At 54.6% G+C, this 22,600-nt stretch overlaps 3 protein-coding genes across 3 annotated transcripts in view; all 3 read right to left on the bottom strand.

Moving 5' to 3' along the window:
- The window catches only part of LOC104323151 (protocadherin gamma-C5-like), a 181,597-nt gene extending 159,200 nt beyond the window's left edge, over positions 1–22,397 (bottom strand). The window contains exon 1 of the mRNA XM_069772732.1: positions 19,818–22,397. Coding sequence (XP_069628833.1) covers positions 19,818–22,253 — 2,436 coding nt within the window. The 5' untranslated portion in view covers positions 22,254–22,397. The remainder of the gene's footprint in view (positions 1–19,817) is intronic.
- LOC138682299 (protocadherin gamma-A2-like) lies at positions 7,184–10,635 on the bottom strand. The gene has a single exon (XM_069772373.1). It carries the CDS (start codon positions 10,434–10,436, stop codon positions 7,644–7,646), a length of 2,793 nt encoding a protein of 930 aa, XP_069628474.1. The 5' UTR covers positions 10,437–10,635; the 3' UTR covers positions 7,184–7,643.
- On the bottom strand, positions 12,712–17,055 carry LOC138682291 (protocadherin gamma-B5-like). The gene has a single exon (XM_069772345.1). The coding sequence runs from the start codon at positions 16,900–16,902 to the stop codon at positions 14,416–14,418; it is 2,487 nt and encodes an 828-aa protein (XP_069628446.1). The 5' UTR covers positions 16,903–17,055; the 3' UTR covers positions 12,712–14,415.
- Positions 22,398–22,600: the final 203 nt, after the last annotated feature.

The following is a 22,600-nucleotide window of genomic DNA, read 5'->3' as shown; positions in this document are numbered from 1 at the left end:
TCAGCCGTTTCTGATTATTAATAAACAAAACCCAAACACTCTGACTTTCTCCACTGAGATAAGTATTTGACCACTGGAATGTACAGAGGCTTGATGCAACTCTGCCTTGAAAATTCATCTCCCAGAGCACCTGGAAGTGACTGAGGTGTGAACCCACAAGCAAAGCCCTGAAGTCTTACTTTGGACTACATAGTAGGGGGGGTGGCTTTTGGAAATCCGTCAGTCCTTGTGACTTTTTCTGCTGCATAAATGCTTTATCAAAGGTCTTTATCTAGGTATAAGGGCATGTGAGAGACTCAGTTTTCAATTCTGTTTCATTTTCCTCACACAAAAAAGTCTTGTCTTCACGTGGTTCTCGAGGGAAGTCAGTATTTGCTGCAAAAAAAACACTCACAGTTCCAACTGCAAAAGAACAATCCACAAGTGGAAAACATGAAGCATGACCTTCTGGGAAACAAGGCGTGAAGGCAGATCAAAGGATGGGAAAATGTAATTACCACTTTGATGAAACTCTCCATCAAAACGTTACAGGGAGAAATACACGGATAGAGGAGGTTTCACACAGGAATTACAAGACATTCCACCCCTACATCATTGTTATCATTTCTCTCCAACCCCACACAACTTGCAGGTTAGCTTCTGACCCTCATAACTGGCACACACACGTCATGAGAGGTTAATGCATCACGATCATACCAAGAAAGGACATACATTTGTCTGCTCACTACTATTCTCACAAGAAACATAAGTATTCAAAAGCACATGAAAGTTAACATGGCCAAACTAAAAGACAAGCAGTCATCCAACAGAGACTGGGTCATCAAAGTCTTCACTTAGGAGAAATCTCTTCTCCTCTTTTGTCACACGCACTGTTCCACAGAGATGCAACTTCCTCAAAGGTCATGTTTACATCTATTCACCCATAACAAAACCAGAACACAGATGTACCCCCCTTACATCTCCTGCCTTCCACACCAGCTGTAACATGAGCAAGAGGCACTAACACACAAGGCATTGCTAAATGAAGATATGCCACTACTTATAACTAAAACTACATACATAGAACACCAGGGGGCAGGGAGGGGGCAAGAAAAGGAAAAAAAAAACAATCAGACAAGCAATGCAGGGAAGCATTAAAAGTACTGTCAGAGAAACTCACCAGGAAGATGTCTCGGTCTTCACTGTGGGCATGGAAATTCATCCCCCAGAGCACCTGGGAGCCGTTGCGTTCTCAAGCTGCCCATGCAACCCTGAAGTCTTACTCTGGACTGCAGAGTAGGAGGGGGCCCTTTTATGAAAAACTCATCAGCTCTCATCACTTTTTCTCCTCTGTGGCCCGCTTGTCTCCCACAAGTCTGAAGCCATAAGTGGAAACGCCTAATCACAGGCCACTTTCTCAAGCTAAGTCTTCTGAGAAAGTATAACAGATTCTCTTTTAGCTTCTGCTTTCTTTTTCTCATACATAAAATTCTGTCTTCCAGTGGCTGAGGGCTTGCCAGGGGATGTAAGGATTTGCTGCAGAACAACACTCCGAGTCTCCAAAGATAAAGAACTATCCAGAAATGGGGCAAAATGAACCATGACTTTCCAGGAAACAAAGGCATGAAAGACAGTGTAATTACAACTATGAGGAAACTCTACATCGCAGATGTTACAGGGAGATGAAGATGGATAAAGGAGGTTTCACACAGGATCTAACCGTGCATCATTTTTCTGCAGGGATAGTTATTGTACAAACGCTTTATTGCTGGAGGACTGTCATTGCCTTTCAGGACAGGGGAACCAGGATCACAGCATGAATGGCACAGGCCTTAGCACCAGGCATGAAATGAAACCATTGCTCAGCCAAAGCCACATAGACCCACCAATTTTCCTGCTTGGGAGCCAGCCTGCTGGCTCTGCATTCACAGCCTTTATTTGCACCATGGACAACATCCAAGGTTTGGCCATGTATCAGCCACAGGCAAAAGAGCATTTCACTAGGCAACACTGTAGAGAAACAGAACTCTATTCAAGTCTTTGTGTTGGCAGCTCTAAACCTTCAAGGTATGGATGGAAACTTCAAGGTATGGATGGACAAAATCCTGTATTTATGACATAGCAACTACAGCCCTTCAGGGAAATGCTTTTCTACCCTCAGCTGTACATCAACATCTCCCTTCACCCTCACCTCGATAGGCAAGGAAGGGGCTACCTCCAAGGATGGAATGAACAGTGAGAAATAGCTGCAGCAAGAACACAGAGAACTCATGCCTGGAAAAAATTAATCCATCCCACTAATGCGACCGTTTCTGCAGCAGCCTTCCTCCAAAAGCTGGGAGTGCAGACAGGGAGAGTCCTTCCATTCTTTACACAGAACAAACTTTCATTTATCTATTCATGGAACCGCACACTCATTTCCTTTTGAACTTCCATTATAAAACCAGCAATAACCAACAGCTATGTGTCCAATGCTATCAATCGGGTCCAAGTGCATCCCAATGGGAAAAAGCATTGAGAAAGGAAAACAAGCTCTGCAACACAAAGCTGACCATGTTGCAGAGTCGTTATGCAGAGTCAGGTGATTTCACTAGAAATCAAAAGGTTTCAGGGACACCCGTTTTAGTTTCTACCATTTTACTCAGCACAAACAGAGTCAACTTGCTGCTCTGAATGGATGGTGGTTACACTGTTCCTTCTTTCATTCCTTCCTGGAGACACAGATCAGCACTTCCCTTCCACGTCACCCAGGGAAACCCAGGGGAAAGAGGACAGAGGTTCAGAAAGGCTCAAGGAAAACAGTGAGAGAGCGTGGGCTTATAGACATGTGGCCCTTCAGTGTCCATGGGCGGCTCTTCTGTGCTCGCGCTGGTGCTCAGGCTCCGCTTCCCACCGGTGTCCCTGCCAAAAAGTCCTCTGCTAGCAGGAGGACCATCATCGTTCTACAGGCACAGTTATTGCGCTGTCCTGACTTCAGCTGGGATAGAGTTAATTTTCGTTCTAGCAGCTGATAACAGTGGTATGGTTTGATTTCTGTATGAGAAGACTGTTGAGAACACACTGATGTTTTCATTGGTTGCTAAGTAGTGTTTAGACCAAGCCAAGGATTTTTCAGCTTCTCATGCCCAGCCAGCATGAAGGCTGGCAGGGTACAAGAAGCTGGGAGGAGACACACAGCCAGCACAGCTGACCCAAACTGGCCAAAGGGGTATTCCCTACCATGTGACGTCATGCCTAGTATATAACCGGTGGCGGTGGGGCTGGGGAGGGGATCGCTGCTTGGCAACTAACTGGGCATGGGACGTTGAGTGGTGAGCAATTGCACTGTGCCTCACTTGGTTTGTATAGTCCAATCATTTTATTAGTATTGCCATTTTATTATTGTTACTGTTATCATTATTAAGTTGTTCTTTTCTGTTCTATTAAACTGTATGAGTTTTCTCTTTTTTTCCCCTGATTCCCTACCCCATCCCACTGTGTGTGGGGGAAGGGAGTGAGTGGCTGCGTGGTGCTTAGTTGCTGGCTGGGGTTAAACCACAACATGCACAAACACTTCATTATTGTTAGAGGACTACCATTACCTTTCAGGACAGGGAAACCAGGATCACAGCATGGATGGCACAGGCCTTGGCACCAGGCATGAAATCAAACCATTGCCCAGACAAAGCCACAATGACCCACCTATTTTCCTGGTTCAAAGGCAGCCTCTCACCCTCCTTGCTCTTCATTCACAGCCTGTAGTTGAACCATGGATAATATCCAACTTTTGGCCGTATGTCGGCCACAGGTAAAAGCGCATTTCATTCAGCAACATTTCAGGGAAACAGAAGTATATGAAAGTCTTTGTGTTCTGTACTGGGTTTGCGTGGCCGGGTTTTGTTAGCACGGGGCTACAGGGATGGCTTCTGTGAGAAGATGCCAGAAGCTTCCCTCATGTATGACATATCCAGTTCCAGCTGGCTCCAAGATGGACCCACCACTGGCCAAATTGAGCTAATCAGCAACAGTGATAGCACCTCTGTCATAACCTATTCAAGAAGAGGTAAAACTTGCTGCTGAGCCTGGGAAGAAGGGAGGAGTGGGGGGAAGGTGTTTTTAGTTTGTCATTATTTCTCATTATCCTACTCTGACTTTAACTGGCAATACATAAAATTAATTTCCTCAAGTCAAGCCGGGTTTGCCTGTGACAGTAATTGCTGAGTGATCTCTCCCTGTCCTTATCTCGACCCATGAGCCTTTTGTCATATTTTCTCTCTACTGTCCAACTTCAGACCTGGACAAAGAAACAAAGCAGGAATGGGAAACCTACACAAGTGAAGGAATCACAGCTTAACATTTCAGATTACATCAACTGTAGTAGGTACACAGAAAAGGTAACTAGATGCTAACAATTCCCAGGAGGCTCACACAGGAGCTCACACGAAAAAGCGTGGCCACAGTTCCTCAACGTAATTTCTTTGCATGGTGTCACAAGGTTTGGCACCAGGCATGAAATCAAACCATTGCTCAGCCAAAACCACATTGACCCACCAGGTTTCCTGGCTGGGAGCCAGCCTGACACCCTCCTTGCTCTGCATTCACAGCCTTTAGTGGCACCATGGACAATATCCACTGTTTTGGCCATGTGGCGACCACAGGCAAAGAGCATTTCATTCAGTGACATTGTAGGGAAACAGAAGTGTGCCAACGTCTTTGTCTTGGCAGCTGAACACCTTCAAGGTAGGGATGGAAACTGCTTCCTCAGCCCAACAACTGTAAGAGGTCTTTTCATGTTTTGAGGGTTCCCAGCCACAAGGAGGCCCAGCTTTAGACCTGGACAACAAGCAAGGCAAGAATGGGAAACCTACACAAGTGAAGGAATCGTAGCTTAACATTTCAAATTATGTCAACTGTAGTAGGTACACAGAAAAGGTAACTAGCTGCTAACAAGTCCACAGGAAGCTCACACAGGAGCTCACACCAAAGAGCAAGCCACAGTTCCTCAAAGTAATTCCTTTGGACAATAAAGAAGGGGAAATCCATGGAACCACAACTGTGGGGCTCATCTAACAACTAGGACAAACTGAACTTTTACACTACCTTTTCATCTTTTACACATTTCAAACTATACCACAGCAAACTTTTTCACCTGGCCTCTAACGGGACAGACAGAATTTTTCACCGTGCTCAAATATTATGCAACAGGAAAACTACCTTAGCAGACAGACACCATTGAAAGAAAAGTCACACATGCAACTTCTCCTTACTGAGAACAAGGATGACAACAGAGACGCATGCAAAGAGATTTCTCCGCTCATCACACTGATGTCAGATTTAGAAAATTGTGGTTTACATTTACATGTTCTAAATCAAGTTAGTTAATAATTTTCAACTTCAAACAATTTTAGTAATACCTACAGAAGTAGCCAAGGTCATTCTGCCCTTTCTATTCTTTCCAGATTGATGATACATCCCTCCTGGCAGGAAAACAAACCATTGACCCAGCACAGAGTGACTTAGTGGTCAAAGTGAGGAGGGAATACCTCCCCAAATGACGACCAAAGACCACCCAAGACCCCTGCGAATGCAGAGAAGGCCTTTGATGTGTCATGGTCATATAAGTCTCTGCATATGCATTAGATAGTCTGAATATGAATGAGGTTTGCCCATGATGGTAATTGCTGAGTGATCTCCCTGTCCTTACCTCAACCCATGAGCCTTTCATCATATTTTCCCTCCACAGTTCAGTTGAGGACGGAGAGTATAAAAGCAGCTTGGTGGGCACCTGACAGCTTTCCAAGGCTAACCCACCACATCTTGGCAGCTGTAAACCTCCAGGGGATGGATGGAAAATACTTCCCCACCCTGACAACCTGTCAGTCTTTTAACCTTTTAGTGTTTTAAGGATTACCAGCCAAAGTGAGGCCCAACTTCAGACCTAGACATAGAAAGAAGGCATTAATGGGAACCCTACAGGAGTGGAAGAACTGTAGCTTCACATTTCAGATTGTGTCAGCTGTAGCAGGTACACAGAAAAGGGAACCACCTGCTAATAAGTACACAGGAGGCTCACACAGCAGCTCACACCATAGACCATACCTGTATTCCCACTAATTAGTTTCTTTGGACGATAAAAAAGGGGAAAGACTTGGAACCACAACTGTGGGCCTCATCTAACAACTAGGACAAACTTTTAAACCTACCCTTTAGCCATTCCACACTGTACCACAGCAAAGTCTTCCAGCTGCCCTGTCTCTGTACAGGCAGAACTTCAACCTGCCCAAAGAGCATGCAACAGGAAAGCCACCTCTGCAGACAGACAGCATTGAAAGAAACGTTGGGCACACGGTGTTGCAGAATCCAAGCATTGCAACATGGACAAATCAAAGAGATCTTTCTGCTCATCCCATACAATTTGATTAAACATTAGAAGTTCTAAAGGCCATGAGTGACACGGAGCCCAGTTAAAGACCCAGTCCTCAAAGTCTCAGCTCAAAGGCAACATCATTCTTCTTCAACACATGGGCAACTTGGAAGATACCTTACACTAAAACACTGTTGCAAAGTGTACATCTGTGCTCAATATCTACCATTCCCAGGAAACATCATGCAACAGGAAAGCACACTGATGAACCCACAACTTGGACAGATGGAGTCTAAGTAAGGCAATATCCCAAAAATGAGACACCTTCAGGCTCAGTTTCAGAACACCAACAATAAACCCTGGGAATTGACAGAACACATGCCATGTCTCCACCAGGACCTCCTCACACACGGCACCCTCTCGAGAATCTCCTCAAACCCTTCACAGGTTACATGGTTGTCCTTGACCTTCATCATTTGCAGATAGACTCCACCCAAAGAAAAGCTGCACAGACAACTTCTCCTTACCAGGGAGAATATTTGACATCTCAGCATGTGCATGTGACAAGCAAGAACATTTCTTCCAGTAGTATTTTAAGGGAACACTTCTCTGAAAGTCTCCCTCTCTTCACAGCTGAAAGCATGAAAGGCACGTAGGGGACAGTCAGCCAAATGTAACACATGTGGTCTTCCACACATTCTCAGACACAAAGGCCCATCTCCACTTCTTTACAGTGAGCAAGTCGGGACGTTAACACACACAGAAGGGAAGGGATGACAACATACTCTTCTAGATTATGGCATATCTCAGATGTTTAGTAGGTTACAAAACCAGGGCTGGCTCCTCCCAGAACTCCCTTTAGGGCACTTGCCATAAGTATAGAATTAAGCTGTTAGTTAGAAACATCTCCACAACGTGCAAGCACACAGGAGGAACCTCCCAGGGCTCCCTATGCAGCTGGAACAATGTGTCTGACTTGGGCCAAACTTACTTGGGAAGCCAGAACTCATATTGCATGATACTACAGATGGGCACCGAACAGGGAAAGGAGCAAACCAGATCTCTTGTGTCCTTCCACAGCCCCGCACAAACACCTCCCAAGACTCTCGTCTCCAAGCCGTCACAACTTGCCTAGTGTTCATTGACCCTCATAGTCTGCAAGCACTTGTCATCAAAGGGCCAGAACCCAGACCATTTGTCCTCAACATGCACCACTACCACACCACGGACCTCGCCGAGATTTCGCTATGTCTCCGTACTGAGAAGGAAGATACATTGCCTGCTCACTAGCCTTCGGGAAAGAAACCTCGGGGCTCTAAAATTAAAAGAGGAGCTGTCCTCTGGGAGAGGCTGGGTCAGTGAACAGCGTGTAACACATCAGCGACGTGACAAAAGCAGCAAGCCCCGCTGAGAGGAAGCTCCAGCAGGCAACAGCAGCCTCCCGCTTCTCCTGCCTCCCGCAGCAACGGTCACGCTGAGCCGCGATCCCACGCTCACCTCCCGGGAGCACGAGGCGCCAGCGCCCCGCGCGTGGCTGAGCGAAGCTTTGCCTTCCCGCTACCTCCACCTCCCGAGGCAGGAGGCAGAAGACGGGGGGGAAAGGGCGGAGAAGCAGCGGAGGGAAGCGCCGCGCCGCGCCGCGCCGCGCCGCGGAGAAGGGCTGGTGGGAGGAACTCACCGGGGGAGCGGCGGGGTCCGCGCGGCGGGCGCCGGCAGGGTCCTCCCCGAGCAGCGGCGCGGGCTCGTCGGGCGGCGGCCGGGCCGGGAGGGTGTCGCAGCAGCTGCCGCCCGACAAGCGGAGCTGGCTCTTGCGCGAGTCGGCGGTGAGCGACACCTCGTGCGAGTAGGAGTGCAGGAAGGCGCGGACGCCGTCGATGCCCACGAAGTGCGAGGCCGGGACGCCGCGCAAGGCGCCGCTGCCCGCCGCCAGCAGCTGCGAGCGGCGCCAGCGCCGCAGGCGCAGCGCCAGCAGCAGCAGCAGGAAGGCGAGGAAGAGGCAGGACACGGCCGCCACGGCCACCACCAGCCACCGCGTCAGGCTGCTGGCCGGCTCGCCCGGCGCCGCCGCCGCCGCGCTGCCCAGCTCCGACAGCAGCTCGGCCACGCTCTCGGCCAGCACCACCGTCAGCGTGGCCGTGGCCGACAGCGCCGGCCGCCCGTGGTCCTTCACCACCACCACCAGGCTCTGCCGCGCCGCGTCGCGGGCCAGCGGGAAGCGCGCCGTCCGCACCTCGCCGCTGTGCAGCCCCACGCGGAACAGCCCCGGCTCCGTCGCCTTGGCCAGCTCGTACGACAGCCACGCGTTCTGCCCCGCGTCCGCGTCCACCGCCACCACCTTGGCCACCAGCGCCCCGGGCTCCGCCGAGCGCGGCGCCAGCTCCACGCCCGCCCAGCCCGCGCCCGGCGCCGGCGCCGGCGGCGGGTACAGCACCTGCGGCGCGTTGTCGTTCTCGTCCACGATCACGAGCCGCACCGACACGTTGCTGCTCAGCGCCGGCGCGCCGCCGTCCTCCGCCCGCACCCACAGCCCCACCTCGCGCACCTCCTCGTAGTCGAAGGAGCGCAGCGCGTACAGCGCGCCCGTCTCCGCCTGCACCGACACGTAGGACGACAGCGGCGCGCCCCGCACCCGCCCCTCCGACAGCCGGTACCGCACGCGCGCGTTCTGCCCCCAGTCCGCGTCCGCCGCCCGCACCGTCAGCACCAGCGCGCCCGCCGCGTTGTTCTCGGGCAGCCGGGCGCTGTAGCGCGCCTCCGCGAACACCGGCGCGTTGTCGTTCACGTCCAGCACCCGCAGCGCCAGCACCGCGCTGCTCCACAGCGCCGGCGACCCGCCGTCCGCCGCCCGCACCGTCACGTTGTACTCCGCCACCTCCTCCCGGTCCAGATCCCTCGCCGTCACCACGCGGTAGTAGTCCTCAAAGGACTTCTCCAGCCGGAACGGCAGGCGCTCGGCGATGCTGCACCGCACCTCGCCGTTCGCCCCCGAGTCCCGGTCCTGCACGTGCAGCAGGGCCACCACCGTCCCCGGCGGCGCGTCCTCCGAGATCGCGCTCAGCGCCGACGACACTGTCAGTTCGGGCGCGTTGTCGTTCACGTCTGTCACCGTGATCGCGACTTTGGCCGTGTCGAAAAGGCCCCCGCCATCTCGTGCCTGCACCTCCAATTCGTGCGAGTTGCCTTCCTCGAAGTCCAGGCTCCGCACCAGTGTAATCCATCCCGTCTCGGCGTCCAGCTGGAAAGTCTTGGAAGCTTTCTCTTTAACTTTCTTCAAAGAATACTTCACGCGCCCGTAGATGCCCTCGTCGGCGTCGGTGGCCGTGACGGTGACGAGGACGGAGCCCACGGGCACGTCCTCCGGCACACGCAGCGTGTACTCCGCCTGGCTGAACACGGGCGCGTTGTCGTTCGCGTCCAGCACCGCCACGCGGATCCGCGCCGTGCCCGTCCGCGCCGGCTCTCCGCCGTCGCTCGCCCTCAGCACCAGCTCGTGAAACGCCGCCTCCTCCCGGTCCAGCGCCTTCGCCAGCACCAGCTCGGGACGCTGTTCCCCGCCGGGGCCCGCCTGCACGGCCAGCGAGAAGTGCTCGTCGCCGCTCAGCTCGTAGCTCTGCAGCGAATTCCGTCCCGAGTCCGGGTCGTGAGCCTCGGCGAGGGGGAACCGCGACCCCGGGGCTGTCGTCTCGCTCATTCTCAGCTCCGTTTCTGCCTCTTGGAAGCTGGGCGCGTTGTCGTTAAAGTCCGTGATTTCCACTTCGATGCCGTAAACCTGCATTTCTCCCTCCACTATCACCTCACAGCGCAGCACGCATCGCTGCACACCCTCGCAGAGCTGCTCTCTGTCTATCCTCTCCGCCGTCACCAAATGTCCCGTCTTCCCGTGCAGAGCGAAATACTGCGTCCTACCTCTGTCTAGGATGCGGACGCCGCGTTCGCGGAGCGCCGGCAGCTCCAGCCCCAGGTCCTTGGCCACGTCGCCCACGAACGAGCCCTTCGGCATCTCCTCGGGAATCGAGTAGCGCAGCTGCCCCCACGCCGCCTCCCACGCCGCCACCAGGACGCACCACAGCAGGGCTCGCTCCCGCCGGCCCCGGCGCCTCCCCGCCGCGCACATCTCCGCCGCGGCCCCGCACCGCCGCCGCACGCTCTTCCCAGGCGCTTCCCGCTCCGGCTCCGCTTCCCGCTCGGGCTCCGCTTCCCGCTCGGGCTCCGGCCCGGCTCGCCGCTCCCGGCCGCTGCCGCCGGCCCCTCCGCCTCGCTGCAGCACGGCTCCGCACCGCGGGGACGCTCGCAGACCGCCCGGCCGCCGAGCCAGCCAGCCAGCCAGCGAGCGAGCGAGCCGGGCCGCAGCGGGCGGGGCTGCCGGCAGCGCTCCGGCCTTCCTCTCGCTCCTCCTCGGTCAACAGCGGCGCCCGCAGCCTCCTCCCGGCACTGCAGGCACCCAGCGCTGCCGAGCGCTGCCCGCCCTGCCTTTCCCGCGGGCAGCGGGCGGGGACGGCACCGTCGCCACGGGGACAGCGGGGCCCGTCCAGCGGTCATCTCCTGCGCTGCCTTTTCGCCAGCCCATCTCTCCTTCCACCCGCGAGGCGATCACGACCAGGAGGAAGGCAGAGGCCTCCCGCCGCCGTGCTGTTCCGAACGCACGGGAAATATCACTTGCTAACGCCGAGACATGGCAAGTAAAATAACGTCTCTTCGTCTCACATGCACATGATTACGAGCCTCATCCCATTAGTCCGAAGGCACAATCTCCAACCCAAATTTGTGTAGTTGTCATGCCTGAATGACTGGTACAGGAAGAGCAAGAGGAAACAGGCTCTGAAATACAAACCGGGATATTCAGACACACAGCCCGCCGCCCCCTTCCCCCCCACTCCCCTCCCCGTGAACCAGAGTTAGGAACCCAAGCGGCAGGAACTTTGCTTTAAAGACCTCCGTTCCTAAGGAGCACGCTTGGAATTAACTACACCACGACCATTGACTGAGATTAGGCATTTAAAGGCTGAAGCGTGGCCAAAGCAGGCACATGTATCCACTTGGAAAGAAAGAGGACCTTTAAGCTCGCAGGGAACCCCAATTCAATATGGAGAAGAAATAGCGAAACTTTTACTGGCAGTTCTTCAACCCGAGGAAGTTCCAATAACACATTGTAAAGCCCATCGGAGAGGCAATAGTGAAATTATAAAGGGACATTGAAAAGCGGATCAAGTGGCAAAAGAAGCAGATCTCAAAGAGTCAACAGTTGAGGAAGCCTTAATTACAGCACCTCGTTTAGAACCATCACCTCCACAATATACTGAGAGAGAAGATCAATTGCCAGAACAATTAGATTGTTCTAAGAATGATTAGGGATGGTGGGTGACACCTTTAAAGCAACTGCTACTTTCTCAAAAGATGATGGAAAGTCTACTTAAAGGATTGCATCGAGAAACATATTCCAGAGCAAATGCATTGGTACTGACTGCCAAATAGAGAGCTTGTAGGACCAAAAATGCAAAATCTGACAGACATAATAGTTAAGAGACGTGCTATTTGTTGTGCTAATCACCCCAAAAATTACCAAGAGGGTTACAGGAGAAGTTGTGAAACAAGGAGCAACTCCTGGGGAATACGGGCAAATAGATTTTATGTCACTACCAAGGTGTACTTCATACAGATATTTCTTGATGAGAGTAGCTACCTTTTTTGGTTGGCCAGAGGCCTTTCCATGTCGCACCAAGAAGGCTAGAGAAATAATTAAGGCCTTATCAAAAGAAATTTTCCCTAGGTTTGATATTCCAGAAGGACTGTCTTCTGATATAGGACCCCATTTCACTGTAGAAATCGTAGAGGGAATTTCTAGTTTTGGGGGTATTAAAGGGAATTTACATGCCCCTTGGAATCCACAGTCCAGTGGTAAAGTAATCTTGTAGGAATATAAGAGAGGCAATGGAGACAGGGTGCTTGAATAAAATCCCGCATGAGTTCGGATTCTCCCTGACTGGATGGCTACAGAGTTTACTACAGAACCTAATCATTTTGGTTATTACAGTGATTTTTGTTTCTATATTGTTTGGATGTCTCAAGAGTTTCATCATGAGACAGGCATCTCAACCATATGTATTAGTGATAAGAGAGAGAAAGTGAGACTTCTTAAAATATATCGACACTTCACAAGTCTGAGAGAGGGGAAATTGTTATCAATTAATATGCATAATATGATTGAAATAACCAGGGAACTGCTAAAGTCCTGGCTACAGACCCCATCGGTTAATATTGAAAATAAGGAAACAAAACTATACACTATAATTAAGGTTTAGCAACTAACTATCAGACAGTGGGGCTTCATGTTTATGTCGAAAAGGTAATGGATTGTGGTCTGGTCGATAAACCTTGAAGAACCACCTGTAACTGCCAAGACAGAGTAAGAAGTAGGTAAGAGGCAATTCCTACAGGGGGAGATCGCGACCACCGACTCGTTGACCACCTACTCAAATGAGACCACCTACTCAAAAGAAGACCATGAAGGAAGAAGACCGAGTCTGCGCAGTAATTTACGTGACAGGCGAAGGAGAAAGGACCAATCGTTAAGGGAAATAATAATGAATATGTATCATTTAATTAGATAAACGTGGGGAGTTTTGAGACAAAGGTGTGCTGTCTTGAGACAGGCACCCGTTCATGCGCAACCATGAAATTAATTTAAAAATACCTCGACTCTGTGTGGTATTGGCTTGCGGGCCGGGAAAACCAACCCCGTTTGTGGGACAACAATAAGGAACACGCTGGAAATTAAGTACACCGCGACAGTTGGCTGTGATTAGACATTCAAAGGCCCAAGAAGGTGGGGTCAATCAACTGAGAATCTAAGCCACCTGAGCCCGTACCTTAACCTCTAACACGACTTTCTGTATTCGTCTTGCTTGAATGACTGCTACAAGGAAAGCAAGAGAAAACAGGCTCTGAAATACAAAACGTCATATTCGGACACACATCCCCCACACACCCCGGAAAAGCAAGGATATCAGGCTCATGAACCCACGCTTCAGGAACTTTCCTTGAAATACTCCCGTTCATACCGCCCATTCTGTGGGTGGAGGGTGACTGCAGCCATACGACACCTTTGCGTTGCTCCCAGTTTTTCTTCTGCGCCTATTTTCCCGCTAGTCGTCAAGTCCCGACAGTATTTGAGAACGGGATGAGAGCAATGGAGTGCTTCAGTGACGATACTGAGCTAATGGCTACATCATTAAACTGTTGGAAGACCTACGGAGGCAGCGAATACCGAAACAGGAAAGTTAACGGACTTGAATGGGTGATTTCCCATGAGGCCACATAAATTAAGGGTCTGCATGCTTCATAGGCATTTACACCTAAACAATTAATTCGATAACGTGAAGGAATCGGCGAGGAAGGGGCGATGACGACCAGAAAGAAATGACACGCCTCCCGTGGTTGTGTTATTTCTACCGCAGGGATTAATGTTTCTGTTACGGTGATACAATGTAGAGATAAAGTGCTCTTAATATTCCGTGCAGAGCATTACGAGTCTTGGCCCGTTAGTTCAAAAGCACAATCTGCACCACCAGTTGCACAGCAATGAGCAGCAGTCGTGCTTGCACGACTTTTCCCTCACCCTTTCCGCAGATCAAAAGTGTGTCACACGGGAACGACACCAGCCACATTAGTTTCCCAAACCCCCAGCCATAGCACAAGGCAGCAATGAAGATCCCCCCTCACAAGGAGTCCTCCTCAGGGACGGCCCTTCGCTCTCGACTTCGTTGCTTTTCGGCTGCACACCGGAGGCCGCTCTCAATCAGCCTCCATTTCGCCCCACTTTGTTTTTTCGGGTTTGTTTTGTTTTGTTTTTACAGCCTTACACGGTACAGACCGTGCTTACACTTAGGACTTGCTGCTCCACTCGAGAGCAACTCAGCAGCAGGCAGCGATGCACGTGCCCCCTCTGTTCGGGGCTCTATCACAAAAAAAGAAAACAACTAGCACATAGCACAGCCTTAGCGTTGGCCCCTTCATTCGTTCGTAGAAAGGGAGCGCGTCAGCAGGCGCCCAAGCGGCCGAAGGACGAGCAAGAGCCCACGCCCCTCGGCGTGAGGTTAGGAAAGGCTCAGAGACAAGGACTGCGCGGGCTTACAGACCTGCGGGGCCTCGGCGTCCGCGGGCGGCTCTCCCGCGCCGGCGCTGCTGGTCGGGCTCCGCTTCCCGCAGGGCTCCGCGCCGAGAAGCTCCTCCGCGGCCAGGCTGGGCAGCGGCGGCGGCGGCCAAGCGCCCTCGGCGACGGCGCGGCCCGGCGCCACGCACAGGTTGTAGGAGTAGGGCAAGGTGCCCTCGCAGAAGTCGGCCGGGAAGGCGGCGCCGGCCACGGAGAAGCGCTGCGCGCCCAGGCAGCGCAGGACGGCGGGCGGCCCGGCCCGGCGCACCCGCGCCAGCACGGCCAGCGCCACGCTCAGCAGGAAGAGGGCGGAGAGGAGCGCCAGCGCCAGCACCAGGTAGAACTGCAGCTCCGCCGGCGAGTCGGCGCCCGCCGCCCGCTCGCTCAGCTCCGGCAGCGCCTCCTGCAAGCTCTCGGCCAGCACCACGTGCAGCGTGGCCGTGGCCGACAGCGCCGGCTGCCCGTGGTCCTTCACCACGGCCACCAGCCGCTGCTTCGCCGCGTCCCGCTCCGACACGGCCCGCGCCGTCCGCACCTCGCCGCTGTGCAGCCCCACGCGGAACAGCGCCGGCTCCGGCGCCTGCACCAGCTCGTACGACAGCCACGCGTTGCGCCCCGCGTCCGCGTCCACCGCCACCACCTTGGCCACCAGGTACCCGGCCTCGGCCGACCGCGGCACCACCTCGAACGGGGCCGCGGCCGGGGCCGCCCCCGCGCCCGCCGCCGCGCCCGCCGCCGGCCACAGCACCCGCGGCGCGTTGTCGTTGCGGTCCAGCACGAAGACGCGCACCGTCGCCGTCGAGCTCCGCGCCGGCGCCCCGCCGTCCTGCGCCCGCACCGCCACCGCGAACTCGCGGCACTGCTCGTAGTCGAAGGAGCGCTGCGCGTACACCGCGCCGCTCCGCGCCTCCACCGACACGTACGGCGCCGCGCCCGCGCTGCCGCCCGCCAGCCAGTAGCTGACGCGCCCGTTGGCGCCCGCGTCCGCGTCCCGCGCGCGCACGCGCAGCACCGGCGCGCCCGCCGCGTTGTTCTCCGCCACGTAGGCGCTGTAGGCGGCCTCCTCGAACACCGGCGCGTTGTCGTTCACGTCCGACACCTCCAGCACCAGCGCCGCGCGGCTGGAGAGCGCCGGGCTGCCCCGGTCTATAGCAGTGATGGTCATATTGTATGCGGAGACCTTTTCTCTGTCCAGGGTACTAGCTATTATTAGTTTATAGGTGTTCTCTGATGACGGTTCTAGTCTAAATGGCAAATCGCCGTCAATGTTGCAGTTCACTTCTCCGTTATCTCCCGAGTCTCTGTCACGGACATTGATCACAGCTACAACTGTGCTCGGGACCGAATCTTCGGGTATCGGGTTCAAGATAGGGAGGAGGGAAATGGTTGGCGCATTGTCGTTCACATCTAGAATGTCTATGTGCACTTTGGCGTGTGCACTCAGCCCTCCTCCATCCTTGCCTTCAACACTGGCTTCGTAATATTTCCCCTCTTCATAATCTAAGGGGCCTGTAACCTTCACGTCCCCTGTCCTGGAGTCCAGCGTGAAGAGCTGTCGAGCACTGTTTGCGATGTCACTGAAAGAGTAGGTAATTTCTGCATTTGTACCTTCGTCGCCGTCAGTAGCTTTCACCTGAAAAGCTAAGGAGCCCTCTGGCACGTTCTCCAGCAGTCGAACTTTGTAGATCTCCTTGGTGAATACTGGCGGGTTGTCATTTGCGTCGGTCACATTAATCTTAATCTGGGTGGTCCCAGACCGGGCTGGATCCCCGCCATCCACCGCCGTCAGTATCAAATGGTGATTTCTCTGTTTTTCTCGATCTAAGCTTTTCTCCAGCACTAATTCCGGCTGCTTCGTCCCATCAGGACTCTCCCTCACTACAAGGGAGAAGATTGGGTTGGGGGTAAGTTGGTAGTTGTGTAATGAATTCGCCCCAATATCGGGGTCTCTGCCACTGCCCAGTGGGAACCTGGCCCCAGAAGGCGTGGACTCGATTATTTCTATGGCAATAAATTCTCTGTCAAACTGCGGCGCATTGTCATTGATATCCTGGATAGTAACGCTCACATGAAATATATTGAAAGGGTTTTCCACGACTGCCTCCAAACTGAGGACACAGGGCGACAAGGCTCCGCAGATGCCCTCTCGGTCTATCCTCTCGTTTACCAGCAGATTCGTATTATCGCCGCCGAGAGTGAAGTACTGCTTTTCGTCACCAGAGACTATCCGCAGCTTGCGTGCCGGCAGGTCGGCCGGGCTAAGCCCCAGGTCCCGCGCCAGCGGCCCCACCAGCGATCCTCTGCCCAGCTCCTCGGGGATGGCGTAGCGGACCCGCTCCGGCACCGCCCGGCAGCACAACGGCAGCAGCACCGCCAACAGCGCGACCCGCCCGGCGGCTGCCCGGCCCTGCGCTGTCGGTCGGACCTCCATCCTCTGCTTTGCTGAAGCACCTTCTGCAGAATTTTTATTTAGGCTTCCCGAGCAGCTGAATCAGTACCTGAGAGAAATAAATATATGAAATCCCTGTTGTCAGTCGCAGGACAGGCTGAGTCGGGCAGTTCCTGCTCCTCTCTCTGCTCTGCTCTGTGCGGAGCGGCACTGCGCGGGCGCTGGGGCCGGGGAGGAGCCGACGGCGGAGCCGCTTCTCCGCCTTGGCCAACAGTGACACCCTGAGTCCGTTCCTGAGAACCGCAGCATCCGCGAGAACAGCCCGAAGGTCCTGCTACGCGCGTCCTTAAATTGCACTCACAGGTGGGTTGGAAAATACAGTAGCGGGAAACAGTAAATTTGTATCTGTGCTGAAACGATAATTCCCATTGCCTGAATTCCTTATACTTGCAAGTCTTCTGCAGGACAAATCCTCCCCTGTTACTCGGAGGATGTGGGGCAGGATCTCTATCTCTGCCTCACAGTGATCTTACTGGTTCTAGGGTGAGGGCGCGAGCGTCTCCCCGCTGCCATCTCATCACCACAGTGAGAGAAACGGCAGGACGGGAAGAACGCTGAAGCACTGCTCGTAGACAGAGGATTTATTTTCTATAGCTGAGAGATCCCGAGCTAGCACTCAGCTTTCCCACTTTGAACGGTGATCGCTGATGGACGAGCAAAGCCGGGAATCCCAGCCACTGAGAAAACCACAGCTGTCACACCAGACCTGCTAGATCCCATCTCTTTCTACATTCAAAACCCCAGACCATCTTATCAGTGCCATACAACCCAGCTCCAAATTTCTTTTTCCGTACCACGTTCTCATCTCCTAAGCCGGCCATTACTTACTGAAGTGGGTCTCAAGCCTTAAGAATATTTTTCTGGCAAATGTCGACAGCGGTTACGGTTGCTTGAACAAGCCAAGAGAAAACAGACAGTTCTCTCACGAAAAGCCCTTGTATTTCTCCTGTGCATTAAAACTTCGTCTCTCTTATGGTGAAGAAAAAAAAGACCTGAAGGAAGGCTGTATCACCACAGCCCCTTTTGCAGAAGATAAGAAACGGTTAGAAAACCCTCCAGACTACCTACCCAGTGAAGTAGCTCTCGCATATACCCCAACGCTGACTCTCTGTAGATGCCAATGTGAAGACGTCCTCACCTTCCCAGTAAGGTGTCGTTAGAGAATATGTTTTCCTGCTAACCCCGGCCATTCATCCAGTGGAGGATAATTCCTTTTCCTCCAGCTGCACCTATACAGAACTCACGGTAACAAATGAATAACCTGTCAGAACGAGGAGCTGGTTTGAATTTGTAGTGTTTCAGGAGTCAAGTAGCAAGCATATGAGCATCTCTATGCGAGGTCGAGAGAAGGATGTTGATATTTATATAGGACGAGGGGACTCTGTTGAAACACGTCACGGTCAATTCACTGCCCTCCATATGGCGAGAATTGCTTATCACAACCCAGACACGCATTTTCATGCATCTTCACCCACGAAGCACCCTCCAAATCTCTGTTTCCAAGCGGAAATTGATGTCTCCTAGTTCCAGGATTTTCTCTTCCCCCTTGTACCCGAGCCTGAGGGCAACAGCACAGTTAAGTCCCAGGCGGATGCAAGTAAGAACCAGTCTGCATCAGAGAGGGAAACATTTTCTTCCCACATGCATATCGCATGTGAGTTTGTGGCTGATGGACGGCAGCAGAAGGGGGTAATGACTACAAGGTTAGGTCACATGAAGTATAAGGTTCTGGCTCAGTTTACATTCCCACCACACACAAAAGTGCCTGTACAATTCACAATATTTTGACAAGGTCTAGAATCGGCACAAAAAAATCTGTGCAGCCCTTCACCAGGAACATTACAGTATGATTTTCTCTCAGCTTGAAAGCCGTCATTTTTATGTGACAACAGTTTACTTTGTTTAAAACGCAATGATACAATGTATCACCAGCTTAAATAGCAGAATAACAAACACAGAGCAACGTAATGTTATTCATTAATTATATTCCTGAAGTCCTAAAAGCCTGTTCAGTCCATGATGAAAGATCTGTAATGGAGGAAATAAGGCCAGCCGCTTCCAAAACAGCCTGTTTGGTAGGCAGGCTTTCAGAACAGGATTGCATGTTTGGCAGGAAAAAAATATTTTAATATTATAAGGAAATCAAAGAGTAAAATATTTTATATTCTTACATTAACTCGCATTCAGACATTAGACACACGATAAACAGACTGTGATGAATCATACTTTGTTTTAAAATATTTTCCATCTATATGCTAGAAAATACACTCTGTTTCGATGTCTATGCCTGTACACTAATCGACAATTACATTCATATCGAATCCAAAGGTTAAGTCACAAAGCCCAGCAGCGGGAAAAAACTCGATGGGATATCAGAGGAATTTTTCACTATGTAATAGGAATCTATTCGTAGAACTTTAAGGGTCCTTCAGCGGGATGGATTAATTAGTTTGTTGAAGGTGGATTTCCAAGTAATCTGGGACTTCAGAGATGTTGACTTTCGGGCTACAAGGTTGTTAACACCATTTGAGAGCTGATACAGAGGATGGCAATGAAATTCTGGGAACTGGGTACTAGCAAGTACTTAAACAATTCCAAGGAAGTATCAAAGGAAGACCTAGAGACTGAAATTTCCTTCTTCAGTTGCACACGCAACGGAACCTTCCAGCCTTTGAGAAAGCTAGATACAATGAGCTCAGCCCAGCTGGTAGAGAACATGGTACATAAAAAAACCCACAACAGACACAGCGCACATTCAAGGGGAGACATTGACGAGCTGGCGACTATCGTAAAATGTGATTTCCAAGACTGCGAAGAGTGCACTTAAAAATGTCATGGCTAACCGAAGAATCCTAAGCACCGCGTACACAATAGAAGGTTAAAAGAGATTAAGGTACCTGAAAGGAAACTTGGCCACCATTCTCGGCAACATGATCTCCTGTAGGGACGAGATCACCCGAAGCCTTAGCCGGCGGCCGGGCCGGGAGGGTGTCGCAGCAGCTGCCGCCCGACAAGCGGAGCTGGCTCTTGCGCGAGTCGGCGGTGAGCGACACCTCGTGCGAGTAGGAGTGCAGGAAGGCGCGGACGCCGTCGATGCCCACGAAGTGCGAGGCCGGGACGCCGCGCAAGGCGCCGCTGCCCGCCGCCAGCAGCTGCGAGCGGCGCCAGCGCCGCAGGCGCAGCGCCAGCAGCAGCAGCAGGAAGGCGAGGAAGAGGCAGGACACGGCCGCCACGGCCACCACCAGCCACCGCGTCAGGCTGCCGGCCGGCTCGCCCGGCGCCGCCGCCGCCGCGCTGCCCAGCTCCGACAGCAGCTCGGCCACGCTCTCGGCCAGCACCACCGTCAGCGTGGCCGTGGCCGACAGCGCCGGCCGCCCGTGGTCCTTCACCACCACCACCAGGCTCTGCCGCGCCGCGTCGCGGGCCAGCGGGAAGCGCGCCGTCCGCACCTCGCCGCTGTGCAGCCCCACGCGGAACAGCCCCGGCTCCGTCGCCTTGGCCAGCTCGTACGACAGCCACGCGTTCTGCCCCGCGTCCGCGTCCACCGCCACCACCTTGGCCACCAGCGCCCCGGGCTCCGCCGAGCGCGGCGCCAGCTCCACGCCCGCCCAGCCCGCGCCCGGCGCCGGCGCCGGCGGCGGGTACAGCACCTGCGGCGCGTTGTCGTTCTCGTCCACGATCACGAGCCGCACCGACACGTTGCTGCTCAGCGCCGGCGCGCCGCCGTCCTCCGCCCGCACCCACAGCCCCACCTCGCGCACCTCCTCGTAGTCGAAGGAGCGCAGCGCGTACAGCGCGCCCGTCTCCGCCTGCACCGACACGTAGGACGACAGCGGCGTGCCCCGCACCCGCCCCTCCGACAGCCGGTACCGCACGCGCGCGTTCTGCCCCCAGTCCGCGTCCGCCGCCCGCACCGTCAGCACCAGCGCGCCCGCCGCGTTGTTCTCGGGCAGCCGGGCGCTGTAGCACGCCTCCGCGAACACCGGCGCGTTGTCGTTCACATCCAGCACCCGCAGCGCCAGCACCGCGCTGCTCCACAGCGCCGGCGACCCGCCGTCCGCCGCCCGCACCGTCACGTTGTACTCCGCCACCTCCTCCCGGTCCAGATCCCTCGCCGTCACCACGCGGTAGTAGTCCTCAAAGGACTTCTCCAGCCGGAACGGCAGGCGCTCGGCGATGCTGCACCGCACCTCGCCGTTCGCCCCCGAGTCCCGGTCCTGCACGTGCAGCAGGGCCACCACCGTCCCCGGCGGCGCGTCCTCCGAGATCGCGCTCAGCGCCGACGACACTGTCAGTTCGGGCGCGTTGTCGTTCACGTCTGTCACCGTGATCGCGACTTTGGCCGTGTCGAAAAGGCCCCCGCCATCTCGTGCCTGCACCTCCAGTTCGTGTGAGTCGCATTCCTCGAAGTCCAGGCTCCGCACCAGTGTGATCGCTCCCGTCTCAGTGTCCGGCTGGAAAATCTGCGAGGCTTTCACTGAAACGGTATGAAACGAATATTTCACGCGCCCGTAGATGCCCTCGTCGGCGTCGGTGGCCGTGACGGTGACGAGGACGGAGCCCACGGGCACGTCCTCCGGCACACGCAGCGTGTACTCCGCCTGGCTGAACACGGGCGCGTTGTCGTTCGCGTCCAGCACCGCCACGCGGATCCACGCCGTGCCCGTCCGCGCCGGCTCTCCGCCGTCGCTCGCCCTCAGCACCAGCTCGTGAAACGCCGCCTCCTCCCGGTCCAGCGCCTTCGCCAGCACCAGCTCGGGACGCTGCTCCCCGCCGGGGCCCGCCTGCACGGCCAGCGAGAAGTGCTCGTCGCCGCTCAGCTCGTAGCTCTGCAGCGAATTCCGTCCCGAGTCCGGGTCGTGGGCCCTGGCCAGGGGAAACCGCGACCCTGGGGCTGTCGTCTCGCTCATTCTCAGCTCCGTTTCCGCCTCTCGGAAGCTGGGCGCGTTGTCGTTAATGTCCGTGATTTCCACTTCGATGCCGTAAACCTGCATTTCCCCCTCCACTATCACCTCACAGCGCAGCACGCATCGCTGCACACCCTCGCAGAGCTGCTCTCTGTCTATCCTCTCCGCCGTCACCAAATGTCCCGTCTTCCCGTGCAGAGCGAAATACCGCGTCCTACCTCTGTCTAGGATGCTGAGGTCGCGTTCGCGAAGCGCCGGCAGCTCCAGCCCCAGGTCCTTGGCCACGTCGCCCACGAATGAGCCCTTCGGCATCTCCTCGGGAACAGAGTAGCGCAGCTGCCCCCACGCCGCCTCCCACGCCGCCACCAGGACGCACCACAGCAGGGCTCTCTTCTGCTGGCCCCAACTCCCTCCTCTCTCCGCCATTGCACAGCCCAGCAGCAGCTGCCCGCTCGCCCCTCCGCCCACAGGAGCCGGCCTGCGGGTCACCGCTGCCGCTGCGCTCCTCCCGCCCGTCTTCCCCCGAGCAGTCCGGCTCGGCTCGTTCCCACCACGCTGCTTCGGTCGCAGACCTTGCAGCCCCGCGGCTCACTCGCCGTCTCGCCGCTACTCTGGCGGCCGCCTCCCGAGCCTTTCGGCCCATCATGAGCCAACAGCGACACTCACAGCCGCAGACAGCAACTGCAGCGCTCTGGCGCTGGGAAGCGGTCCTCCGCCTTTCTGGCTTCCTACTCCTGCTCAGCCAACCGCGCCTGCTGCAGCCCCGCGTTTCC

Source organism: Haliaeetus albicilla, chromosome 27 (assembly GCF_947461875.1).
Source record: "Haliaeetus albicilla chromosome 27, bHalAlb1.1, whole genome shotgun sequence".
NCBI classification, from domain to species: Eukaryota; Metazoa; Chordata; class Aves; order Accipitriformes; family Accipitridae; genus Haliaeetus; species Haliaeetus albicilla.
Note: the sequence above shows the minus strand (reverse complement) of the source record. Positions and strands in the feature narration are given on the sequence as shown.